The sequence below is a fragment of the Trachurus japonicus genome, chromosome 10 (genome assembly GCF_045865225.1).
Source record: "Trachurus japonicus isolate A0001 chromosome 10, Traja_1.0".
Classification (NCBI taxonomy): Eukaryota; Metazoa; Chordata; class Actinopteri; order Carangiformes; family Carangidae; genus Trachurus; species Trachurus japonicus.
In genome coordinates, this window is record NC_140916.1 from 31,687,516 (window position 1) to 31,711,288 (window position 23,773).

At 41.4% G+C, this 23,773-nt stretch overlaps 1 protein-coding gene across 1 annotated transcript; it reads right to left on the reverse strand.

Annotated features, from left to right (window-relative positions):
* Positions 1-1,527: 1,527 nt before the first annotated feature.
* LOC146980288 (uncharacterized) lies at positions 1,528-21,005 on the reverse strand. Its single transcript, XM_085788870.1, has 3 exons — positions 20,857-21,005; positions 20,587-20,690; positions 1,528-2,090 (listed from the first exon to the last, which is right to left on the reverse strand). The coding sequence occupies exons 1-3, from the start codon at positions 21,003-21,005 to the stop codon at positions 1,528-1,530; spliced, it is 816 nt and encodes a 271-aa protein (XP_085644996.1).
* Positions 21,006-23,773: the final 2,768 nt, after the last annotated feature.

The window sequence follows — 23,773 nt, forward strand, 5'->3', positions numbered from 1 at the left end:
CTCACCCCCTCTCTGCCCCTCCCCTCTCCTCCTTCTCCTCCTGCTGCATCGTCTCTGAAGTAGGGAGGGAGACGTCGTGGCGTCTTCAGCATGGATGTATTATATTAACTGGATACCGGACCGGAAAATGGCCGCCGTTCATTTCAATGGAAGTTGCTCGCCTGGCGCATACGCCGAAAAAGTTTCTGACTTCCGGGTTTACTTCCGCGTTATGCGGCCCATAGAGCATGCGCAGTTGAGTCACCCCCCATAATGCTCTGCGGTCTCCCATCATGCCCTGGGGCAATGAGAGCGAGCAAATCGCGTTCTGGGCTGGCGTTGCGCGTTCATGAGCACTGTGGAAGAGTAATGAGCATAATGAGAGCTCTAAACAATCAAATGATGGATTTGGGGCACATCAATCGACGATGTTCAAAGTAAATCATGGTTATAGGCTATATGTAGTTGATTTACTATTTATATATACCTAAATAAATGTATTATTAATTATATAGTAAATCAACCACATATAACCATGACTATATATATATATGTGTGTGTGTGTGTGTGTGTGTATATATATATATATATGTGTGTGTGTGTGTGTGTGTATATTTATAAAGCTCATTCTAAAATCAGAGATTCCCCACAATAATACAAACTGTAGATCCAACCAAATAAGTAAATCTGTTAATGAAAAGGCATGCCTCTCTTTAAAAAAATTAAAATAAGTTGTGCCTTTTTTCCTTCCTTTTTTTTCTAATTACCTTTGCATTTTCTCTGTTTCTTCATTTTTGAGCCGTGGATGGAGTTCCTGGACATAAAGTGTTATTACTTGGTTGAGCCCGATAATCTTTTTCTAGTCGACCGCAACACTGTTTTCTCCTAAAGTGAGATGTCAGAACTTACTAATTTCTGTTATGTATTATAAGTTGGCGTTCCTATGCAAAATTAAACGGTTCAACACTTTCAAAAACAATTTAATTATGTTAATTTTGTCTAAGGCCATAGAGATCAGGAAGCGGGACGAGGCCATGGACGAGGCTCGCAAACCTGGGATTCCCTGGGATTCCCTGGGATTCCCTGATCCAGAGACCACCCAGGGCGGAGGGGGAGCGGCCGCTCGGCAGACTCTGATTTGTTTACCGAGCCAGCTGATAAATGACAGCTCAGCAGCACGTCGGACGGCGCTTCTGAGGAAGACCGGAGTCACAGTCGAAACTGTCAAGCAGGTATCTTTTATTTGAACAATTTAAACTATGTAGACATCATTAAACGAAAAACATGTACACGAAAAACATAAAAACATAAACATAAAGCATGATGTCCATGTGGGTGAACAGTGTGATGGGAAATACAAACAAACAAACAAACACACTTAAAAGGCCACCCTCACTTTCCCTGGTCTATTTCTGGGCTTAATGTAAACTAACAAAACAAAAAACCCACTATCAGGTTTGGACAAGTGCTGGATCTAATTATTTTAAACTGAAAACGACAACAACAACGACAACAACAACAACAACAGCACACGTTTTAAATGCAGTTTTACCGCACCTGATAGTGGTTTTTAAGGGTTTCAGAAATATTTTTAAAAAAAATATCATTTCCCAAAGTGGAGAAATGAACTCCGTCACGCAAAAACAGATCAGGGCTTTTAAATGTGATCTGAGGGTGACAGACAGACAAACCACCCAACTCACTGATGAACGCACACATCACACTGTTCACCCACTTCCTTGTTTTGTTTATTTTTCCCGGTTGGCAATTCCTCCACCGGCGCCTCTCCACAATCCCGGACCAGATGAGGGTCATCCCCGGGAACCTCTGGTGCAGGGACTCGAGGTCCCTCTTCATTTTTACAACTAGCTCAACTCCTTTGGTCAGGCCGAGGTCATTCCCCCCGCACACCAGGACGAGGGCATCGGGGACCGCCCTTCCCCTCAGCGAGGCGTTCAGCATGGGGAGGAGGCTCCTCCACCTCAGGCCACCCGACCCGAACCACCGGACCCTGATGTTGGCGGCATCCAGGCCGAGGTTGGGGCCGATTCCGTCTCTGGCCATCTCCTCTCCTCGCCTGACGTAGCTGCTGCCAACAATCCAAACAGTCTCTGTGGAAAAGACCGTTATGTTAGACCTATACGGAGGATTTAGCCTATGAACCGATTGACCAAATAAAAAAGCGAAACTCTGGTTGTTGCTCACTTACTGGATTCATTTCTCTGCTCCATATTGTCACCAAGTAGGGTTAACAAAAACACTGAAAGATAACAATAAAATGACATTTGTTTTATTTTTTCTTTTAGCAAATTTCTATTAATTTGACAGGTTGTCATTTCTCGACATATATGCATTGATGAAATTCAATTTTATGAATTAATTAATTATATATAATTATTAGCCATTGCATAGTTTGTGCTGATATAAATGTTTGTATAAATGATAATGATATCGAAAATTGATCGAATTAAAGATGAAAAGCATACCTTTCAAAAATCTCCCGCGCTTCTGTCCAGTGTACAATGCAGTGACAGTTTTGGACAGTGTGGGGGGAGGGGCGCTTGAATGACAGCGCATCAAATATAAAAAGATGCACGGACATGACACATTCCTTTTTCCCCATACATCTGGACCTGTGAACGTGTGATCGACCTGAACAACAACAAAATGCCGTCCTGTGCTGCCATCAATTGCATCAATCGATCCGAGTGCAAAGGACAACGGCTGTATAGGTATGATAGTTTGAAACAAACACATTTTAAGTCCATATTATATCTGTCCACATCAAGTAGGCGGCAGCCATCAGACGAACCTTAGCTAGCACAGACGGGGTGTTCTACAATAGGCATATTGACTGGAGTCAGTAATTTTGATTTATTTATACATTATGATGGGGTGGTGGACCAGCAGGGTGAAGTAGTGGTTTAACCCTGACACGGGGGTGCGTCCCGTGACCGTCTCATCCCGTGTCTGAGTGTGAATCACAGCCACTCTTGCTGACAGCACCGCTGCAGTTCTGGCAAAGCATGCAGGCTGGGTGCACTTACACAGGTCACTATCACAGGGCTGGAAAAACGAGTCAGTGTAGGCTATCTGTTGGTCATTGGATTTTCTTTTGATGAATGGGAATTAAAAAACAAAAAATGATTGGTTTATTGGATTTTCGTTTTGAAATATACAAAACAGAATTGAAACACAAAGCCTTATTCTTTTGGAGTATCAAAGAACAACTAAAATTTTAAAACTTTTCATGTTCTATTTCATATACCGGTAACAAAAATAAAATCACTAGACGACAGAAACAAAAAACAACAAACATTTTCGTATTTTGTTCTACAGAACCACAGACACAGGTACCATAGTGAAAAAGTGTTTTTGGTTTGTTTATTTGTTTCTGTTGACTGCTGATTTTATTTTTTGTGATGTGAAATACAACATGAAAATCAAACTGTTATTAAAGATTAGTTAATTGTTATTTGACACTCAAAGCATGAACCCTTTTGTTTAAATTTTCCTTTTTGTATTTCAAAACAGAAATAGAATAAACCAATGATTTTTGTTTTTTAATTCCCATTCATCAAAATAAAATCCAATGACTAAAATATACACTGACCCCTATCCATAAAGTCATGTCTTTTTTTTCTTTTTCTTTTAAAAAAAAACCTACAGTAAATACAGAGTAAATAAAGTTCAATAGAACAAATGAAGATTGCCATTAATTTGTTTTCATCATTTTATTTTTTTTAACTATAATGTGGGAATATTACTGTTACACTTATACACAGAATTTCTTTAAAAAACCATATAAACATAAAAAATATTGATACTAGTAGTAAAACACACACAAACACACACACACACACACACACACACACCCACACACACACACACACACACACACACACACACACACACACACACACACACACACCAACAATCAACAACCAATCAAACCACTAAAACAGCACAGGAACCAACAAAGAACATGGGGAAAAATGAAGACAAAAGTGAGACATGATGTAATCACAGGAGACATAGGAACTTCAAAATAAAACAAGAACTACAGACAAACCATTACATTTGCACACAATAAATAGCATTTTCTGGTATTACAGCTTTCCTTTGGGTGACATCAAGAGGCTGCGGCACTGGGTGGACAATGTGAGGCGGAAGAATTGGACACCTAATGAAAATACCAGGCTGTGTGCTCTGCACTTCGAAGAGGAGTGCTTCATTGTGAGTGGTGGGAGAAGGCGCCTGACATCAACAGCTGTCCCCACAATCTTTGACTACTCCCTAGAAGGTAAGAGCTGGACAGCCTCCACAAAGGTAAGTGTTGGTCACACACACAGTTTCACACACACACATGCCTTTGAGCACTCATACTCAAAAAAATACACACAGAATGTGGCAGAGGTCTTGGATGAAGACAGTGTTATTGTGACACAGGATTCATCTGAAAGCCATATTGTGCCTGATGTTCTGCATCACAATTGCACTACAAAACCAGCAGAAAGTGATGAAGTAGAAGAACAAAATTTGCAAGACATAAGTGTGTCAGAAGAAATAGTAACAACCACAGAGCACAACTACATTGTGTGGGAATCCCCCAAATCACTGAAACGCCAATTCGAGACTCAGTTGTTTTCAGTGGAGGGAAAATTAGAAAGTTGTCGTAAAAAATTAAAATTAGAAAAAGAAAAAACCAAAAGATTAAAGCAAAGGGTAGATTCCCTGTCAGAGGTAATCGGTGTCCTGAAGCAAAAAACCCTGATTTCTTCTGGATGTGCAGAGATGTTAGAGAATTCCTTTAGTGGAGTTCCTAAGGAAATCCTCACCAGAGTGGAGCATGGAAAGAGGTCCAAAGTGTCAGATGAATTGCGATCATTTGCAATGACTCTGCACTTCTATTCTGCCAAAGCTTATGCTTATGTGCGTGAATGTTTTGACCTCGCTTTACCCCATCCAGATACCATCCGGACCTGGTACAGCAACGTCTCTGCAGACCCAGGATTTACCAAGGCATCGTTTTGTGCATTAGAGGCACATGTACAGGACAGGAAAAAAGAGGGCAAGGAAACAATTTGTGCCTTGATGATGGATGAAATGGCCATCAGAAAGCATGTGGAATATTCTGCAGGGAAATTCCATGGATATGTAGATCTTGGCTGTGGCACAGTTGATGACAGCTTGCCACCAGCAAGAGATGCATTGGTTATCATGGCTGTTGCTGTTGATCAATCCTGGAAAATCCCTGTGGCATATTTCTTAGTCGATGCACTGACTGGGGAGGAGCGCGCAAACATCATCAGCGAATGCCTCCAACGACTTCACATTGCTGGGGTACGTGCAGTGTCTTTGACATGCGATGGACCATCTTGCCATGTTGAGAGCACTAGGTGCTGATTTAAATGTAAATTCAATGAGGCCCTCATTTCCTCATCCTGCTGATACCTCTCAAGTTGTTCATGTGGTTTTGGATGTGTGCCACATGATGAAGCTGCTCAGGAACACACTGGCTGAAGCACCTTTACTACAAACGCCATCAGGTAAAATCAAGTGGCAGTACATTGTGGAGCTTAACAAACTTCAAGAGGCAGAAGGACTGAGATTAGGAAACAAACTAAAGATGGCACACATACGGTGGGAGAGACAGAAGATGAAGGTAAAACTTGCAACTCAAGTTTTCAGCAGCAGTGTGGCTGATGCTCTGGAGTACTGCAACAAACACCTGCATTTGCCACAGTTCAGAGGATGTGAAGAAACAGTGGACTTCTTGAGAACCATTGATGCTGCTTTTGATGTTCTCAACAGCAGGAACCCTCTGGGTAAGGGATACAAAGCCCCGATGAGAACAACCAACAAAGAGCGCACAGAAAAAATCCTGCAAAAAGCAGAGAAGCTGCTTTTGGATCTCAAGGATGCCAAAGGAGTATCTATACATGCTGGGAGGCGACGGACATGCATCATTGGCTTTATCGCCAGTTCAAGAAGTGTGCGAAACATCTTCCATGAGCTGGTGGAAAAGCCAGGTGCCCCATGTCGCTATCTCCTTACATACAAGCTCAGCCAAGATCACCTGGAGCTTTTCTTTTCCTCTGTCAGAGCACGTGGTGGATTCAACAACAATCCCACTTCCACACAATTCACTGCTGCTTACAAGCGTCTTCTGGTTAAGCATCGCGTCAAGATTGGAACAGGAAACTGTCTCCTTATGGATGACACTAACATCTTGGGTGCAACACCTGCGTCAGTAAACACCATGCGTAGGTTTGACCTGAAACCTGTTGAACCAACCCAGTCTGACCACGATTACCCACTCTGCCCAAATGTTGAAGCAGTCTCTGAATACAAAGAGGCTGTTATCAGTTACATTGCGGGCTTTGTGGTGAAAAAGATCAAGGAAAAACACCACTGCATTCCTTGCAACGACGCCCTAACCAGTGACTCCGCCGTCCATCCCTTCATTCTCTTGAAGAATCGAGGAGGTTTGCAGAAGCCATCGGCAGGCATCATTGCTGTCTGCACAGAGTCAGAGCGTTGTTTTCAGAGGATTTTGAGAACAACTTCTGGCAAGCTTCCCCAGGGACGTGGCTTAGCATCAGCTGTTACAAAGGAAGTGCTAAGCTACAGTGCTGACAAAACTCTGTTCCCAGGGCTGCATAACCACATGTTTGAAACCACTGTTGATGACAACCATGTGCACTACTTGGTGAAAGTGGCATCCTCCATTTACTGCACCATTAGAATGCACCATTTGGCAAAGCGAGAGACTGAAAAATTAAAAAAAGATTTTGTTCGACATAAATTCACGAAACTGATCCATTTTCACCATCAGTAGTGTACATGGATTAGGACTGCAGTATAACTGTCTATGTATATGTGCTCAGTGTATGTGTGTATATATATATATGTGTGTGCGTGTGTATGTATATATATGTGTGTGTATATGTGCGTATGTATATATATATATATATTTTATTTATTTATTTGGTTCATTTCGGGCATGTCAATTAGTCATCATCATCACACATCATCTCAATCCAATTAATACAATACACATGACCGAAAGGGAAAGCGGGAGAAGCAAAAGCTTATCTAGTCCCGCCCCCAATACTCACATATTCATTTTTTCTGCATGTTACATTTTTGACATAACATTCTTCCAGTATTTTCAAAATTTAACAATTTAACAATTTGACATGACATTTTTTGTTTTGTTTTGTTTGTTTTTTTGTTTTTTTAACATGACATTTCTCAATTTTTTTTTTTTTTTTCAACATTTGACATTTTGACATAATGTGTTGCAGCATTAGGCAGTATGTAGAGTTGAAGAAATTGAAGTCCAGCTCTAGATAGAGCATAAGGATTACGTGTGTGTCTGCACATGTGTCCAACCGTCATGAGCGAACAACAGTCTCTTCTTGTTGCCAGGCATGTCACAAAAGTCACAAAGTCACAAGATGGTCCAATTGACAGAGAGCAAAGTCTGGTGTGGTCCAATTGACAGAGAGCAAAAGTCCAGTGTATTGATTTTTAGTTGGGATGGTGGGATGGTGTAGGAGCCCTTTCTTCTTTTTACTCATTCTCTGCGGTTTTCGTCGCCATTTCTCTCGATTTCCTCCCGAGTTTTGGCTATGTCAGCTCGCATCAGTGACACATACTCTCGGATTGCGGATATGTCGGACCGTATCCCGACCACAGCACTCCGAGTTCGGGATACGGTCCGACATATCCGCAATCCGAGAGTATGTATATGTTATATGTATATGTATTTTATGTGTATGTATATGTATACTGTATGTGCGTTTTGTTTGAGCAGTCCTTTTTCCTCAGTGGTGTAAAACAACTTCGACATGGCTCCACCAAATGTACAACTTCTAATTCTGATGTGATTCAGCTTTCTGCTCTATAGAAATAGAAACGCAATGTTCACAGTAAAACTTGGAGCTTGCATAACGGAGCACAAGTCTTTACTTAGACAAAGAAGTCTTCTAGGATCTGTAGAAAAACAAAAATGCTATGTTCATGGTAAAACTTGGAGCTTGCATAACGGAGCACAAGTCTTTACTTGGACATACATAGGTAGCATTAATAATAAGGATACATTTCCAAGACCTCGAGGCCACACACACACTCACACAAAGGGGATTTGTTTTGTTTCATTTGTTACATAAACAGTTCAGTTAACATGTTCAATGTTTAATAGTTTCCAAAAAGAAAATCTGTTCTAAGCCTTAGATGTTTTGAAATTTGTCTTGATGAAAAATGATGAAAAAAAGGTAATATAAAAAAATAAAAAAAAATAAAATGTGTATCCAAATGGTTGATTTGATTGTTATTTTAAAAAGTATAATATAAATGTTGTTAGAGTTCTGAAGATATTACTGTGTAATAAAATATTTTTCAAATACGTATTTTCATTATTCAAATTAATAAAAATGCCAACAGTTTGGGCAGAGCAAAAAAATGTTGTTCCTTATTTGATATATTATCAAAGTTCAAGTTTTTTTTCTTTTATGCATAATAATGCTAAATAAAGTCTAATCAAACTGTGACTCGGTGTCTTTATTCCAAAAATACTTGTTATTTGTTTTTTTGTGGTCTTGTCAGGGTTTGTCTGGTCTGTCGTTGGTCTTGTGTTCCCACTCGTGGCCTGCACCTTGCCGTGGTGAGTGGGCTTTTTAACTAAGACAGGCTGTTATTTATGTTGTTTGTGGGCAATAAAGGCATTGGTAGCATGCAAATTATGACTCGGTAAATTAATCACATTTTACTATTCCATAATTAATGAAACTTCTGTTTTCACCATCTTCCACAGCTGCATACCACACAGGATTGATGGATGGATTATAAGATGTTATTCCACTGATGAGCCCTGAGAGCATTGCCAGCCAGTTCAGTCTTCTCCCTGGAGTGATGTCCCTCTCCCTCCAACCTCTGCCGGTTGAGAGAAACCACTTATTTAGGAACATGTAGCATTAAATGTGTTTGGTTGTTCAAAGTGATAAACTGTCCAAAAATGACCAAAACAAAGCTACTCAGTTACTAATATTTACAAAACTAAATACACTGCAAACTAAATACACCCACTCTTACTCCAAACAAAAATGTGAACTTTTCCATCATCTATGCAAGACATCTCTCACCTATATGGTCCCTCCTGGAACTATAAAGAGGTGTCTGGCCCTCGGGGGGAACCCTTCTGGCCAAAAACCCTGGAGCACAGAGGACAGGTCAGTATTTTGTACTGTACACAACTTATGGCACTGCATAACTACACGTTAGCCACAGTAATTCTGGCACATATACTAACAACGTGATACACATACCATGTCCAATCTCCCTCTCTCTCTGACTACCTCCTTTTCAGGTGGGGCTGAGGGTGATGTGTAGCCATACCATGTGTAGTTCATGTTGTGTAAAAATCCAATAAAGTGCAAATATCTTTACCAAAGTGTACGTCCCATTATTCATGTGCATTGTTGATCAAGTTGATTGTGTATATATGTATAAATAATAATTGTATAATATTTCGAAGCTCAAACAAATCTGTCACAAGCATAATTTGTTTTATTTGGGATTAGGCTACAGTCTGCAAAACTGAGCAAAGTAAGAGCCAAGTGAGCCTATACTCTTATATTTTGTTTTATATTGATCTTTATAGTGACAGCTGCTCTATCAGGTGAGCTATACCTCACTCATCTTTATTACTGAATGCGTTGTAGTTTATACTTGCATCATCAGAATGTTCTGCTGCAGATTGTATAATCCGTAATATGATTATGAGTTTAAGTGATCATTTAGCATACTGACACTGAACAAACACACACTGACGACGGTGAGGAGGAGGAGGAGGACGTCCACGGTTCTTCCTCCGGCCCCGGTGGAAGACGGGGACCAACTGCACCGTCAGGACACACACACGACACACCGACCATGGAGGAAAAGTCTCGGTTTACATTTTACCACCGTGGCATTAATTAAGCCGTAAAATAAATTAACGTGGACGGAGCAACAGGTGTTGAACATCAGCCGCGATGAGACACTGTTGACAGACACACACACACACACACACACACACACACACACACACACACACACACACACACACACACACACACACACACACACACACACACACACACACACACACACACACACAGCATAAATGACTTATCAAGCTAAAATTACTGAAAAATATGGGTTTTACAGGGAAAGTAATGTAAAACAGTCCGGTTTCACGTCAGTAAATGCAGTCACTACGAGGCGATCTCATCAATTAAAACGTTACGTTTAAGAATACGAGTTGACAATAGACTAATAACAGACATTAAATATCGTAAAGTTAAATTAACTCGATGTGACCAAACAAAAACTCACCTTTGAGCCGTGTTTTCCACTTTTCTGAGTGATTTTAGCACCGGACAGAGTCTCATTAGTTTCAGGCATCCTCGGTCCCGAGACACACACGACCGCGCACTGCGAGTGCACGGACACAGCCGTGACGTCACGGCCAGAAAAGAGACTTTTCTGTGGCTTTTCTGGCCGTTAGAAAACATTTTGACGGATAAAAAGTCCATGACTTAAAAATATAGAATACAAAGATTAGTAATTAATGGAGGTTACAGCCGGAGGTGTCCTGTGAACAGTTTTACAGGCTTCTCTTTTACTATTGCGGTCTATGGGAAAAATCCTTTCTGGGCCCCATGGGATTTTTTGTTGCAGTACCACGGGTGGCCACTGGGAAAAATCGGCGTGCCTGCTGAGAGGATTACAGGGGGCTGGTCTTCAGCCTCTCTGCTGGACGCGGCCGCGGCAGCAACGCACCGCGCTGATCTCTCGGTTCGTCGTCACGTCGGTCACTGACTCTGCGATCCGCTTTCGCTTCGGCATTTCGGTGCTGATCATCTAGATGAGTTGACCTTTCCTGCCTCCTCCGATCACTTCATGCTGGAGCTATGCTAACAGCACCGTGGCTGAGCTTTCCTCCAGCTCCACGTTACACTTGTTCCAGGCTCTGCCCGTCGTTTTCCTCTAGAAATAGAAACTTTTCCCAACTTTTTTATCTCTGTACCGATCGCACTCGTCTTCTCCTTCTTCTTCACTTCTTGCTCTGATCTACAGTCTTCTTCGTTCTACACATCCCAGAAGCCCCAAAATTACTCACAGTGTGCGCAACAGCGTCCCCATTTACCAGCCGCAGAAAAGTGCATTTGACGTATATATACGTCAATGGCACTCAAGCGTTGGATTTTGATTGACGTATATATACGTCAATGGCACTCAATGAGTTAAGGCTCATCTTATATTCGGGTCATGACATAATAAAGGGGAAATCTGATCAGACTGACAGTACAAACTTTTTGTCAATATTTATTACATTTAATCAAATTATACTGTTTCCATAAGGCATTTTAAATTTGATATAACTTAATGTAATGTAGAACATAAAAACATGGATGGAAACAGGTCTTATGGATCGTTGAACCACTCCAGAGTCTGTGACCTGGATTCATGTTGCACTTTTGTTGCACTTTAGACCTGGCAGAAGAGCTGAGAAACAACTCAGGCTCATGAAATGGGATTTGTGAATCATATTTATTAAAATTTTTTGCCTCACTGACATTTTGGAAAAGGAACTGCACGTTAGAGAAGAGGGTCTGGTCGCCAACCATGCACTCAGCAGCTGGCCACTAGCCAGAGAGCAGCATGAGGACACAGAAGCAATCGACTGTATCAACTTCTGACTGCTTGTACTGTGTTTAAGTTGTAGCACATAAAAACTCGGCCAAACACACATGTCAAAAGCTTAGCAGAGGATGGTTTCGATCCATCGACCTCTGGGTTATGGGCCCAGCACGCTTCCGCTGCGCCACTCTGCTTAATATTCATACGTACGGGTTCACAGCTCCCAGTTTACTGTGGTTAAATCACACTTATTTATTCCTCCGTCCTCCCTGGTAACAGATGTGGGTCCTGCTTTCATTGCCTTTAATCGATAGCACAGTGGAGAGAGAGACAGAAAATGGGGAGGCAGAGAGGGGGAATGACATGCAGGAAAGGGCTGCCCAATGTGGGATTGGAACCGGGGCCACCTGCAGTGAGGACTGTAGCCTCAACATGGGGCTGCAGCTCTACCAAGTGAGCTAAACGCCACCCCGGCTTGCATGTCTTTTGATGCACTGGTCAGGAATAGCGTGCCTATTTCGTTGTTTTCATTTCATGTTTAATTAAATAGATTGATCCCCGATCCCGCAGCAAAACTTGCCGCAGCAAAGTTTAAACCGTCCGCTCCCTCAGGATTTGTGTTGGGTCCCAATCCCAATACAGAGGTTACTGGGCGCGTGACGTCAGTCCGACTTCCCATTTCTCCAACTTCCCATTTCTATATTTTTGCGTCCATTAATCCGACCTCCCGTTTCCTTGATTTAAGTATGCCCGGTGCTCCGACTCCCAGTAATTACAACAGTGTGTTAGCCCGACTAATCCGGCCCAGAAGCAGCCCTGAACCAGGCTCTACACACACTGGTGCGCGTGAAGTGGTACCAGTTCGATCTGGTACGAGTTCACGGGTCAGAAGTTACGAGTGGCCGTTATAGTGACTTTCACCGGTAAAACAGGTCGGAAAAACACGAGTGGGTTGCCTGGAACGCTACAAAGTCGTAAGTTGTGACTTGAAGCTGTAATTTACGATTTCAAAAGCCTGCCTGGAACGCAGCATTAGCGAAAACGACCGGACCACTTACTTCTGCTTTAATAATAGCTACTGCACAACTGAAAATATTGTAGCGACCCCGCATGTTCTTGTTATGTTTAAATTATGTGACTTCATCGCTGTAGCCTACTGTATGTCCTCTGTGTGTGTGTGTGTGTGTGTGTGTGTGTAGGGGAGTAAAGGAGGAGGAACAGAGGAAGAAGTCTTTTTTTCTTTCCGCCTATCACCGGTTTGATGAGGGAGTGATGTTCTTAATCTCAACAACTAAACTATCAAGTCACAAAGAAAACGGACACATGATAAACAAACAGAACTATGCTGCAGTTTGTTTGTCAAGTTAACCTGTGACCTTCAGCACCACGGACAGCGCCGCGGATGAGCCGCGGATGAGCGTCTGGGCTCTGGGCTCAGGGCCTGGGGCCTCATTTATCAAAACTGGAAGTAAGCAGTGTAAAACTGCTGCTACTAAATGTTTTGCTTAGGCCTACGGCGAAAAGACACCCAAAATATTTACACCTTTTTCAGATCTATCAAACTGTGCGTGCACAACTCTCCGCAATTTATCTTTGATAAATCAAACTGGATCCAAGAATGGTGCGCACCAGTTGAACACACCTCATACTCCGCCCCCGGAATGCCTAGACACAACCATATATGGTCAGCACGTGCATATTAATTAGCCATGTGCTCTGTGGAGCAGCAACAAAGTGACAACAAACTGACAACGAAGACAACGGGCGGAGGGCGGGGGAAAGAAAGCGAGATACATGGCATCGGGCAATAAATTAGTCAGAAAAATGATCTTGCATTTTAATAAGCTACAATAGAAACAAAAACCTCCCAAATCTCAACAAAAGGGAGCAGAAAGAAGAATAATCTTATGTAATCTGCCCCTTTATCCCAGAAAATCTTTTTTTTCTTCTTTTACCTAGATGTTAAAACAATGTAAAGCAGGATTTCCAGGATAGTTACCATTACTTTGCACGCCTTTCCACTACACAGTTACAGCTCTACTGGACTCAGTTTAGGTCATTTTCCATTACAGCTGAGGCCTTCACAGTTCCTCCTCAGGGCCGCGTTGTCTCACTCTTTATTCTAACGTCAGCTCCAAACACACGTGCACCTCGTTATCTCAGGTGACAGAATAATAACAGTCTCAGTAGCTGCAGATCAGGGGCGCTGCTGCCGGTGTGTTTTTAAACTTGGAGGGTTTGTTTTTTCTTCTCTAATAGGCCTATGTATTTGTGTATGAGAAACAGTGTCTCAGATGAAAAAATAAATAAAATCAGAAGGACACTCTGACTATAACGTAATCAATCAATGTCGGAAAAGCGGAATGTTTGAAAAATAGTAAAGTGCCGCTACTCTGACAATGAAAAAAAAAATGTCGGAATAGTGAGACGCTTGAAAAATAATGTTAATGCCGCTATTCCGACAATTAGAAGTCAATGTCGAAATAGCGGCATGTCGGAATAGCAGCATGTAACTGCCCTAAATGGCAACACTTAATTTTCTATCAAATGTCTCGTCATTCCAACAATCTTTGCCTCCTATGGTCAGAATGACGGTATTTTTTTTTCTTTTTCTAAACAGCCCGGCTTAGCGACAATTCCTGAAATAGCGTATTTTTTACCCAAAAAAGATTTTGCACTGGTTGGGCTTAGGCAACGAAGAAAGGAGTTGGTTAGGTTTAATAAAAAGACCAGGTAGAGGCTAGACCGGCAGACTAGTCCCTGTCTGCACTCTGCTGCGTAATTACGCACAACCATGTGGGTATTCCTCTATCATGTTTTAAAGAAGGGTTCACCTGTTGATTTACGCACATTTCCTTATATTAATGGTGCGTTCATAACAACTCGGAGGTCAGAAATCCCAACTCGAAAATTTCCGACTTCCGACATCATTGCGTTCACGCTGCAGGAACTCGGGAGAAAAAAACCATGGATACCTGAAGGAAGTTTAGCGTATTGTGGCTCATAGCTGAATAGGAAAAATCAATGCAGCAGTAAATGATGTTTATTCTGGAGGAGAGGAGACGCTGCGGATGAGTGCACATATAATGTTACAGCCTTGAACAGTTAAACCTTATTTCCGTCACATACGAGGAACACAATTTAACACCATACAACAATCACAGCTTAAAGGTCCCATATTATGCAAAATACACTTTAGAGCGGTTTTCTATCAGTAATATGCAGTCTACACCAATCTCCACCTGCGTGGTGCTGTCAACCTGCTCTAACACCGGCCTGCCATCCACTCCCATTGGGCTGACATGTTCCCCCTGCCCCTACTCCCACCAGAAGCTTCGTTGTGTCCTATTGAACATTTCATTTGTTAATGTATAGTTGTAAAAAATGTTCTTGTCTGTAACAACATCTCTGTCCCGTCTGTCCGTCCTGGGTGAGGGATCCCTCCTCTGTTGCTCACCCTGAGCTTTCTCCTGGTTTTCCCTGTTAAAAGGGTTTTCCATGGAGTTTCTCCTCAGTGGATGTGAGGGTCTAAGGACAGAGGATGTTGTTATGCTACTGTTATGCTATACGATTATCACAGTTATAACTTATTTGTTAGTAATTCAATGTCAATAAATGTTTAAAAAGTGTCTACAGAAATGACTCCTGCTTATGAAGAAACTATAAAATAAAATACAAAAATTTGATTTAATTGAAAAGTTATCCTGTTTAGGGTTTACATTACAGTTATATGGTTATGCCCAGTGAAACAAAGCAAGAATACATAACATATTATTTCAATATAAATTAATAGTATTTAGCAAAAACATAACGTCCTGCTGAATTCCTCTCAGCCGCAAAGGACCACAGTCGACCCTGTAAACTTGACAAGCATTCTGGAGCGAGTATACACAGAGGCCTACAGGCTCCAATCCAGGACGGTCCACCCTCAACCTCCAGCAGCCGTCTGGTCACCTACAAGGTACTGCAAACAAATGCCACTGTGCCTCACAATCAGTGTTGGGCACGTTACTTTGAAAAAGTAATTAGTTATAGTTACTAATTACTTCTCCCAAAAAGTAACTGAGTTACTCCACTATAAAAGTTACTAGTTACCAGCCAAAGTAACTATTGCGTTACTTTTTTAATCTTGTCAAAGAATTCAGATTTTTTTTCCTCAGCGGGTTTCTAAAGACAATTGCATAGAGTAGAACTGCAAAGACCGACCTACACAGAACTTTTATTTTATAATATTTATTGCACCTCATCAGACCACAACTGGTAGACGAACTGTACTTAAAGTATTTTCTTCTTTTTGGACAAAAATACACAGTGTAACAATATGAAGAGCTTTTAACTCCCTGTACATACTGTACTGTTGAAGTATTTTCTTAACAATAAAAGTAAACACAATATAAAGTGCTTTTAACTCCCTGTACATACTGTACTGAGTCTGAGTGTTACTGGCACTGAGTAATAGGAGTTTGATCACACTGAAAAAAAAAGGATTTTGGATTTTTCGCCTAAATTATTTTCCAATAATATTTGCCTTCAAAAAGACTGTAGCATTATGGTGGGACTAAAAACACAATAGAACAGCAGGTAATAGTATTACATATTCTCAGTTCAAATTTGACAATGATCCTACAAAAAATGAGCATTTTACACTAGTTTTTCTAGCATAGCAGGATAGCACCAGGCGGCCACCAGGGGGCCAAAAGTGTTCCATTTGGAGACCCCTGCTAACCCAAGTTCTAACTTCCCATACTTTGGAAAACTGGCTGCTACTCTTGAACACTTCAACCCACAGACATGATCTTGGACTCTAATGAAAAGTTACACTTGGGGCTATCCTATCCCACATCCAGATCCCCCCTGAGCATATTTTGACTAAATGTAACTGGAGCCTAAATATTTTTTTCCCCTATAAAACTTTTTTTTTTTTACTGTGTATGCAGTAAAAAACAAAAACAAAAGTACAAGAGCTGGTATGGTGTGAAATGCAATTTTTAGTGAACCACACCAAACAACAAGTCAAACTATTTACAAATATTTACAAGGTGCAGCTCAATTTTCTGCCACATGCCACTCACTGTATGAAGGGATGAAGCTCAGATGTCAGATGTTGAACGGTGGCCTGCAGTGCCACACAACAAACAACAAATCAAACTATTTACAAATATTTACAAGGTCCAGCAGTACAGTACAGTACAGTACAGTTTACTTTGCCACATGCCACTCGTGGTAGTCCCGAGCCGGAACAAAGCACAGAGGCACATCACAGGTTTTGCACTTGACCGGTGTCTTCGCATGGCAAAGCCTGACTTCAGACTGCAGTGCTGTGCATGATGCTGCTTGGATGAGCTGGGGACCAGGTAGACGTAGGGGGTTGAAGATGGGCTTTGGGGGTTGGACATCCTGGACATCTGTATCATTCCATGGCGTGAGTACACAGAGGAACCATTGACTGGATCACTGCTGGTGTTGGCTCTCCCTCTACCTGAGGGGCCTCTCGGATGAGGGTAACACTTTATTTTAAGGGGTCCTTGTTCCTGTGTAGTTACCTAATTAATTACAGTGTAATTACCTATGTAACTACATGTAATAGCATGTACTTACATTGTAAATACATAGTGTATTTTGTGTACTTACAGGTCCTTGTTACACTTGTAATAAGAAATGCTTGTTACAATACCTGGTCAAAGTGGCCTCTCTCTTTGGGGAAGGGGTACATCTGCAAGAAAAATGGGTGAAACCACAACCCATGTTGCCTGGGCAACCTTTTCCATCAATCTTCCTCCTGCCTCTTGAGTCTTGGAACATGTGTGCTGTTTCACAACTTAGTCTATGTAACAGTTGTGTTAATACACACTTGTTACTCTTTGATACAGTGTAATAAGAACATTAAAGTGTACCTGCTGGGATACCTCAGTCCTTACACATTAACTGCAATAACCAGTGTCTTTGATAGTGTACCACGTGTGCTGTTACACAACTTAATATATGTAACAGTTGTGTTAGTACATCGTTGTTACTCTTTGATACAGTGGAATAAGCACATTAAAATAAAGTGTACCTGCTACATACTTACATGTAACATCATGCAGAAACTTGGTACTCAAGTATTTTTACATAAACCAATAACTAGAATAGCATTTTTTCAGAAAATGAGACAATGCTGGATAACTCAATTCATATGGAACTGAAAACATCATCAGCAATCTGTATGCATAAACCACACACTCAAAAAAATGCATTTCAGTGTTCCTTTATCGTCCTTTATTTTTATTATCCCCAAAAAACCACAAGGCTTGATCTTTTCCTGTCCTTTAATGGAGTCCTCTATTTCTCCTCCGTAAAACTGAAATGATCACAGAAACACAATTTACTTACAGTACTTACAGTAGCATTGCATGAATAGGTACACTTCAATTAGCATCCAGATTAACAAAATGAAAAGAGTTAGCATAGACTGAAAGCTAGCAAGGTATATTTACCGAAAACATAAATAATCATGTCTTAATTACAAAAATACACAATCATGTAACACTATTGACATATTCTACTCACAGATAGACATTCCCCAAGGCAAAAGCATCCAACAATATTATTTAGCAGTCTGTTTAGCCGTCTGTGCTCACTTTTACACCCGAGCATGAGAAGTGAGCATGCAACAGAAAAAACACAACATAGCTGGACTTGACGAGCCGAGCGCTCACTTCGACGCGGTTTCTCTGAACCAAAGAGAAGACCACTCACTCGGACGTGGTTTCTTTGAACAAAAGCACACACTTTTTTAACCCTCAAAGACAGTACAAAGACACTGGTTATTGCAGTTAATTTGTAAGAGTTGAGGTATCCCGACCCAGGTACACTTTATTTTAATGTGCTCATTCCACTGTATCAAAGAGTACAACGGTGTACTAACACAACTGTTACATATACTAAGTTGTGTAACAGCACACGTGGTACACTATCGAAGACACTGGTTATTGCAGTTAATGGTTAAGAACTGAGGTATCCCAGCAGGTACACTTTAATGTTCTTATTACACTGTATCAAAGAGTAACAACGGTGTATTAACTCATTGAGTGCCGCGCTCCTTTCCAAAGTTTTAGTCAAGTGTACCGGCAAATTAGACCATATTTGACTTTTTATTTTAGAGCCATAGTGTATTCTATATTATTGCCACCAACACATACTGTAGCTCATTTGAAAGGTTTAACTTTATCCTTCAAATGGCCACAAACCGTTTGTTTCTACGTGCCTCCGTTCCTGAGAAAAGTCAAGCTAAACATGGCTGGGTTTCACCAAAATCCCTCCTTTTTTTCTAGAAAAGGAGATAGAGCGTCTTTTATGAAAGGTGCGCTGTTTGTGTCTGTCGCTCTTCAGACACTCGCATTTCTGGATCAAAGGGCTCGTATAAGATAAATATACACAACAATTGTTGTTCTATTCACAAAACCACCATCGGGGGCGGGGGGGGCGCCACTAAACAGCAATAACACAGACGCACCGTGCCGTGTCACAGCCTCTCGCCGCTGAACGTGAGGGTCTGTCGGCCACAGCGGCTCGCGAACACCGGTCCCGCCGGTGGTCGCGGTCCGTCTGTGGTACGGGTCGGTGGTGCCGGTCTGCTTTGGTCCAGAGACCATCAGATTTTACCGCGGGAGGACTTTGGGGAGGACACGGTGTTGCTCCAGATGAAGACCGGGCGGGACAGTGGGCTGAGAGCTTCCTGTTTCTGCTCCGAGCTGCTGCAGCCTCGCGGGTGAGAGCGGAGCAGCAGCGGAGCAGCTGCTGCATCCACATGCAGAACTCCGTTTGCAGAAGCTGAGTTATGATAAAAACTTCCAGATCATGAGCTGTCATGTGACTTTGATCGTCATCTATTTCAGTTCTCCTCGTCGTAGAGTCCCCAAATTTACATATAATGTGTATTAAAGTGTCTATTTTCATAATTTAAAAAAAAAGCAAAAAACGAAAAATTTCGTTTTTGGCACTCAACGCATGGGAACGAAAAACGAGAAATTACGTGGTTGGCACTCAATGAGTTAACACAACTGTTACATAGACTATGTTGTGAAACAGCATAAATGTTCCAAGACTCAAGAGACAGGAGGAAGATTGATGGAAAAGGTTGCCCAGGCAACATGGGTTGTGGTTTCACCCATTTTTCTTGCAGATGTACCCCTTCCCCAAAGAGAGAGGCCACTTTGACCAGGTATTGTAACAAGCATTTCTTATTACAAGTGTAACAAGGACATGTAAGTACACCAAAATACACTATGTAATTACAATGTAAGTACATGCTATTACATGCAGTTACATAGGTAATTACACTGTAATTAATTAGGTAACTACACAGGAACAAGGACCCCTTAAAATAAAGTGTTACCCGGATGAGTCCTCCTCCTCTGTGCTGCAGAGTCAGAGTCTTCCTCTGATGACCTATTACATAAAAAAAGAAATGTAAATTACAAAACTAAGAAGCCGTAAAAAAGCTGAGTCAGGAGCACACATGAACAAAGGGTATACCAGTATATTATTTGAAACCAAAAATCTATGTTTAGCTATGGCAGAATAACATGAATCCCATTGTCATTGAGTAGAGGGTAACAATAAAAAGGAAAAAGAAAAAAAGCACACAACATCCACAGCTCCCCCTCCCCACTATGAACGAAAGAAAAAAGAAAAACAAATCACGGCTAAATCAGTCACGTCCACAGCTCCCCCTCCCCCTCCCCACTCCCGACTATGAACGAAAAAAAAAACAAATCACGGCTAAATCAATCTCTGAACAAGAGAAAAAAAACTCACGGCTAAGAGCAAACCCTGAACGAAAGAAAAACAAAACAAAACCAAGGGCTAAAAGAATCGAAAAGTGCTAACTTATTAGCTCATGAGCCAAAATACAATGATAATAGGACAACTTACTTGTGGAGAGCATCGTGGAAAGCCGGTTCTTCTCTTTCCTCAGCCTCAGAGTCACAGAGGGTGAAGCATCGCTGTCCTCCGACACAAATTCATCTGCATCGTCGCTTTCCCGACACAAACACAATTCCAAAGCTTCCCTGGTAGTGTATTTGGTTTTAGCGTAGCTTTTCGCCATGTTATTATTCCGCTTTTCAAGTGTTAGAGAAGTCCTGTCAGTCCTGTCAAACTAGGAAAACTCTTTCTATTCGCTGTGTTTAGTGAATCATCTACCCAGCAACCAGCGTATCAGTTATTGGCCAGTCGATGCGCTTGTCACGCCTAAACCGCGCTGTGATTGGCTCAAGAATGGGGGTGGTACCTTTGGTACGCACCAGAGACTCATTGGCTATTGTGATGTAGTAGACCGGGTAAACAGTCATCTATTGGGGCAAACAAGACGTCGATCAAAAGGTTAGAGTTCAGAGATGTTTTGGTTTAGCTATGTGGCTAATATCTCCGAGCTAACTGAAGTTACAGTCCATAACATGTGGGAAATATGTGCATCCGTCGGAAAATATCTATGTTCGGTGCAGCGAAGAGTGTGTGTTAGTGGACGTAAGGCTTTGTGTGGACTTTTACTGGACCTTTGCTGATGTAACATGACAGTGGATGCAGTGGGTGCAGTAAAATTGAGATGATACAACGTCAACGGGTTAACTCCCTGCACAATCTCTACTGTTCAAATATTTTCTTAACAATGAAAGTAAACAGTTGAACTATTAAGTGTTTTAACTCTCTGTAGTGTAAATTAAATAAATCAAACCTTTACACAACTGGTAGACATACTGTACTTCAAATATTTTCTTATAAACAATATATGAAGTACTTTTAAAATAGTACTGAAAATCTTTAGCTCCTAAACATACATTCATTCATTCATCTATCCAACCATACGCTCCCTCCTAACATTCATCCATCCATGCATCCATTCATCCACCCAGCCAACCCAGTCATCTACTGTGACCATCTTAGTCCGTAAACCAGTGATTGTATCTTAAAAGTTGAAGCTTTTCAGACTTTTGGTCGGAGAGCCGGTTCCTTTTTGGAGTGAAGACGAGCTTCCCCAGGCTAAACAGTCTCTCAACGGGGGCGCTGGATGGAGTGGCTGCATTTGAGTGAAATCTTCTTTACTAGTGGAAATCCATTAAGACTGTCCATTGTTTGTGATCCTGATTTGAAATAATCAGCGACTTGACTTTCGGCAGTGGCCGAGGAATCATCTTCATCCTCAAAGGAAAAGAAGTCACTTCAGCAGCACTTACAGACACCAAACCTTCCAGTTTTATTCCTGTCTATATTCTGAAGGTTTTTACAGAGGGGATTGTTGATATATCATTCACAGCCTGATTTATACAACACTTTATTCCTAAAAACATGGCAAAATTTGACTTTTTTGGGCTGGTGACAGTATTTTGTCATTTACAAAGTGATAAAAAGAGATATACAAATCCCCTCTGTAAAAACTTCTGACTCTAATGTGTCAACAAATTAAAGAATTTTGAAAGAGGCTTCATCTATTTCTCAGATTTTTATTTCTGGAAATGTACATGCAAATTATTGCTCTCATTTACATGTTTAAACATATAATGTGACCAAACCTTTAATACAAAAAATATGTGTGTTAATTTAAAATTTCAAGGTGATATCTGTTATTTAAATTTTTTACCCTATTCACCTGTAGTGCTCCCCTTGAACAGGGCATGAGGGTTAAACCGAGTACCTCAAAGACACAAACAATCTGCCATCGACCAAATATATGTCAAGTGCTTGATGGTCTAATTTCTTTCCAGGACTGAGAAGAGTCCAGTCCTTATCAACGGTGACATGGTAAGCATAGAAATGACTTTCATAAGAGGTAGCAATCAACAGTTTTCCACACAACCCCCACAACGTGTCCACATGCAGTATAGGGTTAGGTTAGGTATGTACTTGGTTTGAAAGAACAAAGGGATGGCTTCGGTGTGCACATGCCCTACAACAAAAACATATTTGACAGTAGTGACAGAAACAGATGATACACGCTGAAGCACTTTATCCTCCAAGTGAACATTTTCAAATCTCTGGGTTTTCTTTAACTCACTTGGCAGACATGAAAATGGCATACTAATGCCTTTACTGAGTGCATAGTCAAAGTCACCTAGGAATCTACTGGAAGAAAACTCTGTGGGCGCTTTCACACCTGACCATTTGTTCCGAAACAGGGAGCGTTTTACGTCATAGATCGGTTCGTTTGGTCAGATGTGAACACAGCAATCGCGCTCGATGCGGAACAAAACAAGCGGGCCGAGATCGCTTGGGAGAGGCGGTCTCGGCTCGTTTCCATCCGAGCCCTGGAGCGGTTCGTTTGTAGTGAGAACGTAACCGACACATGTTTCGGAACAAATTGACTGGTTACCTGGCAACCGGAGGAGGAGGACCACGGGCAACTGCTCTAAAAACATAATGGAGCATCAGCAGCGTGTCGTCTTGACCTTTTTCTTAATTTTACTCTGGTTTATGTACCAAAACGAGCAAAACCGTTTGTACAATGAGTACAGACGCGACAGGATGCGAAGCAACAATGTGATGCCCATAATCAGACATGTGGTTGCTGAAAGGACTCGCCGCCGGAGAAGATACTATCGTTATGTAACCTGTGCTGCCCTAGGCCTACCGCTTTTCTCCCTCAGACAGCCAAGGTAAGCTTGTTATAGTGACATGGTCTGAATTATGTAAAGATTTAAGCCTGGGTGTGTTACTTTTTTTTTTTTACCAAGTTGTTAAAAAGTTTCATCAACACCGGCTGTTGATACCGCTTACAATATAGCGTTTCTTGTTGCCATGAAAACCACAGGCAGTAAGTTACGGAGTGATAACAAAGTTGAGGCTTAAAAGTGTTTTATTTTATTTATTTATTTAATGAATGGCTAGGTGTAGGCCTACCGTTTTAGGGTGCTTCACACTTGACCAAGTTACTGATTTGAGAACGTTAATATATAACATCCATCTTGGTTGGATCGACATGTTGACAAGCAGAAGAAGAAGCTTTATTAAAAAATAATATAAAATATAGATGTTGTATCATTTATAAAATACATGCATAGCTGAACAAGCCTGTCAGGTCATGATCATGTTAGGTCAGGCTAGTTGATGGCCAATAGAATAGAAA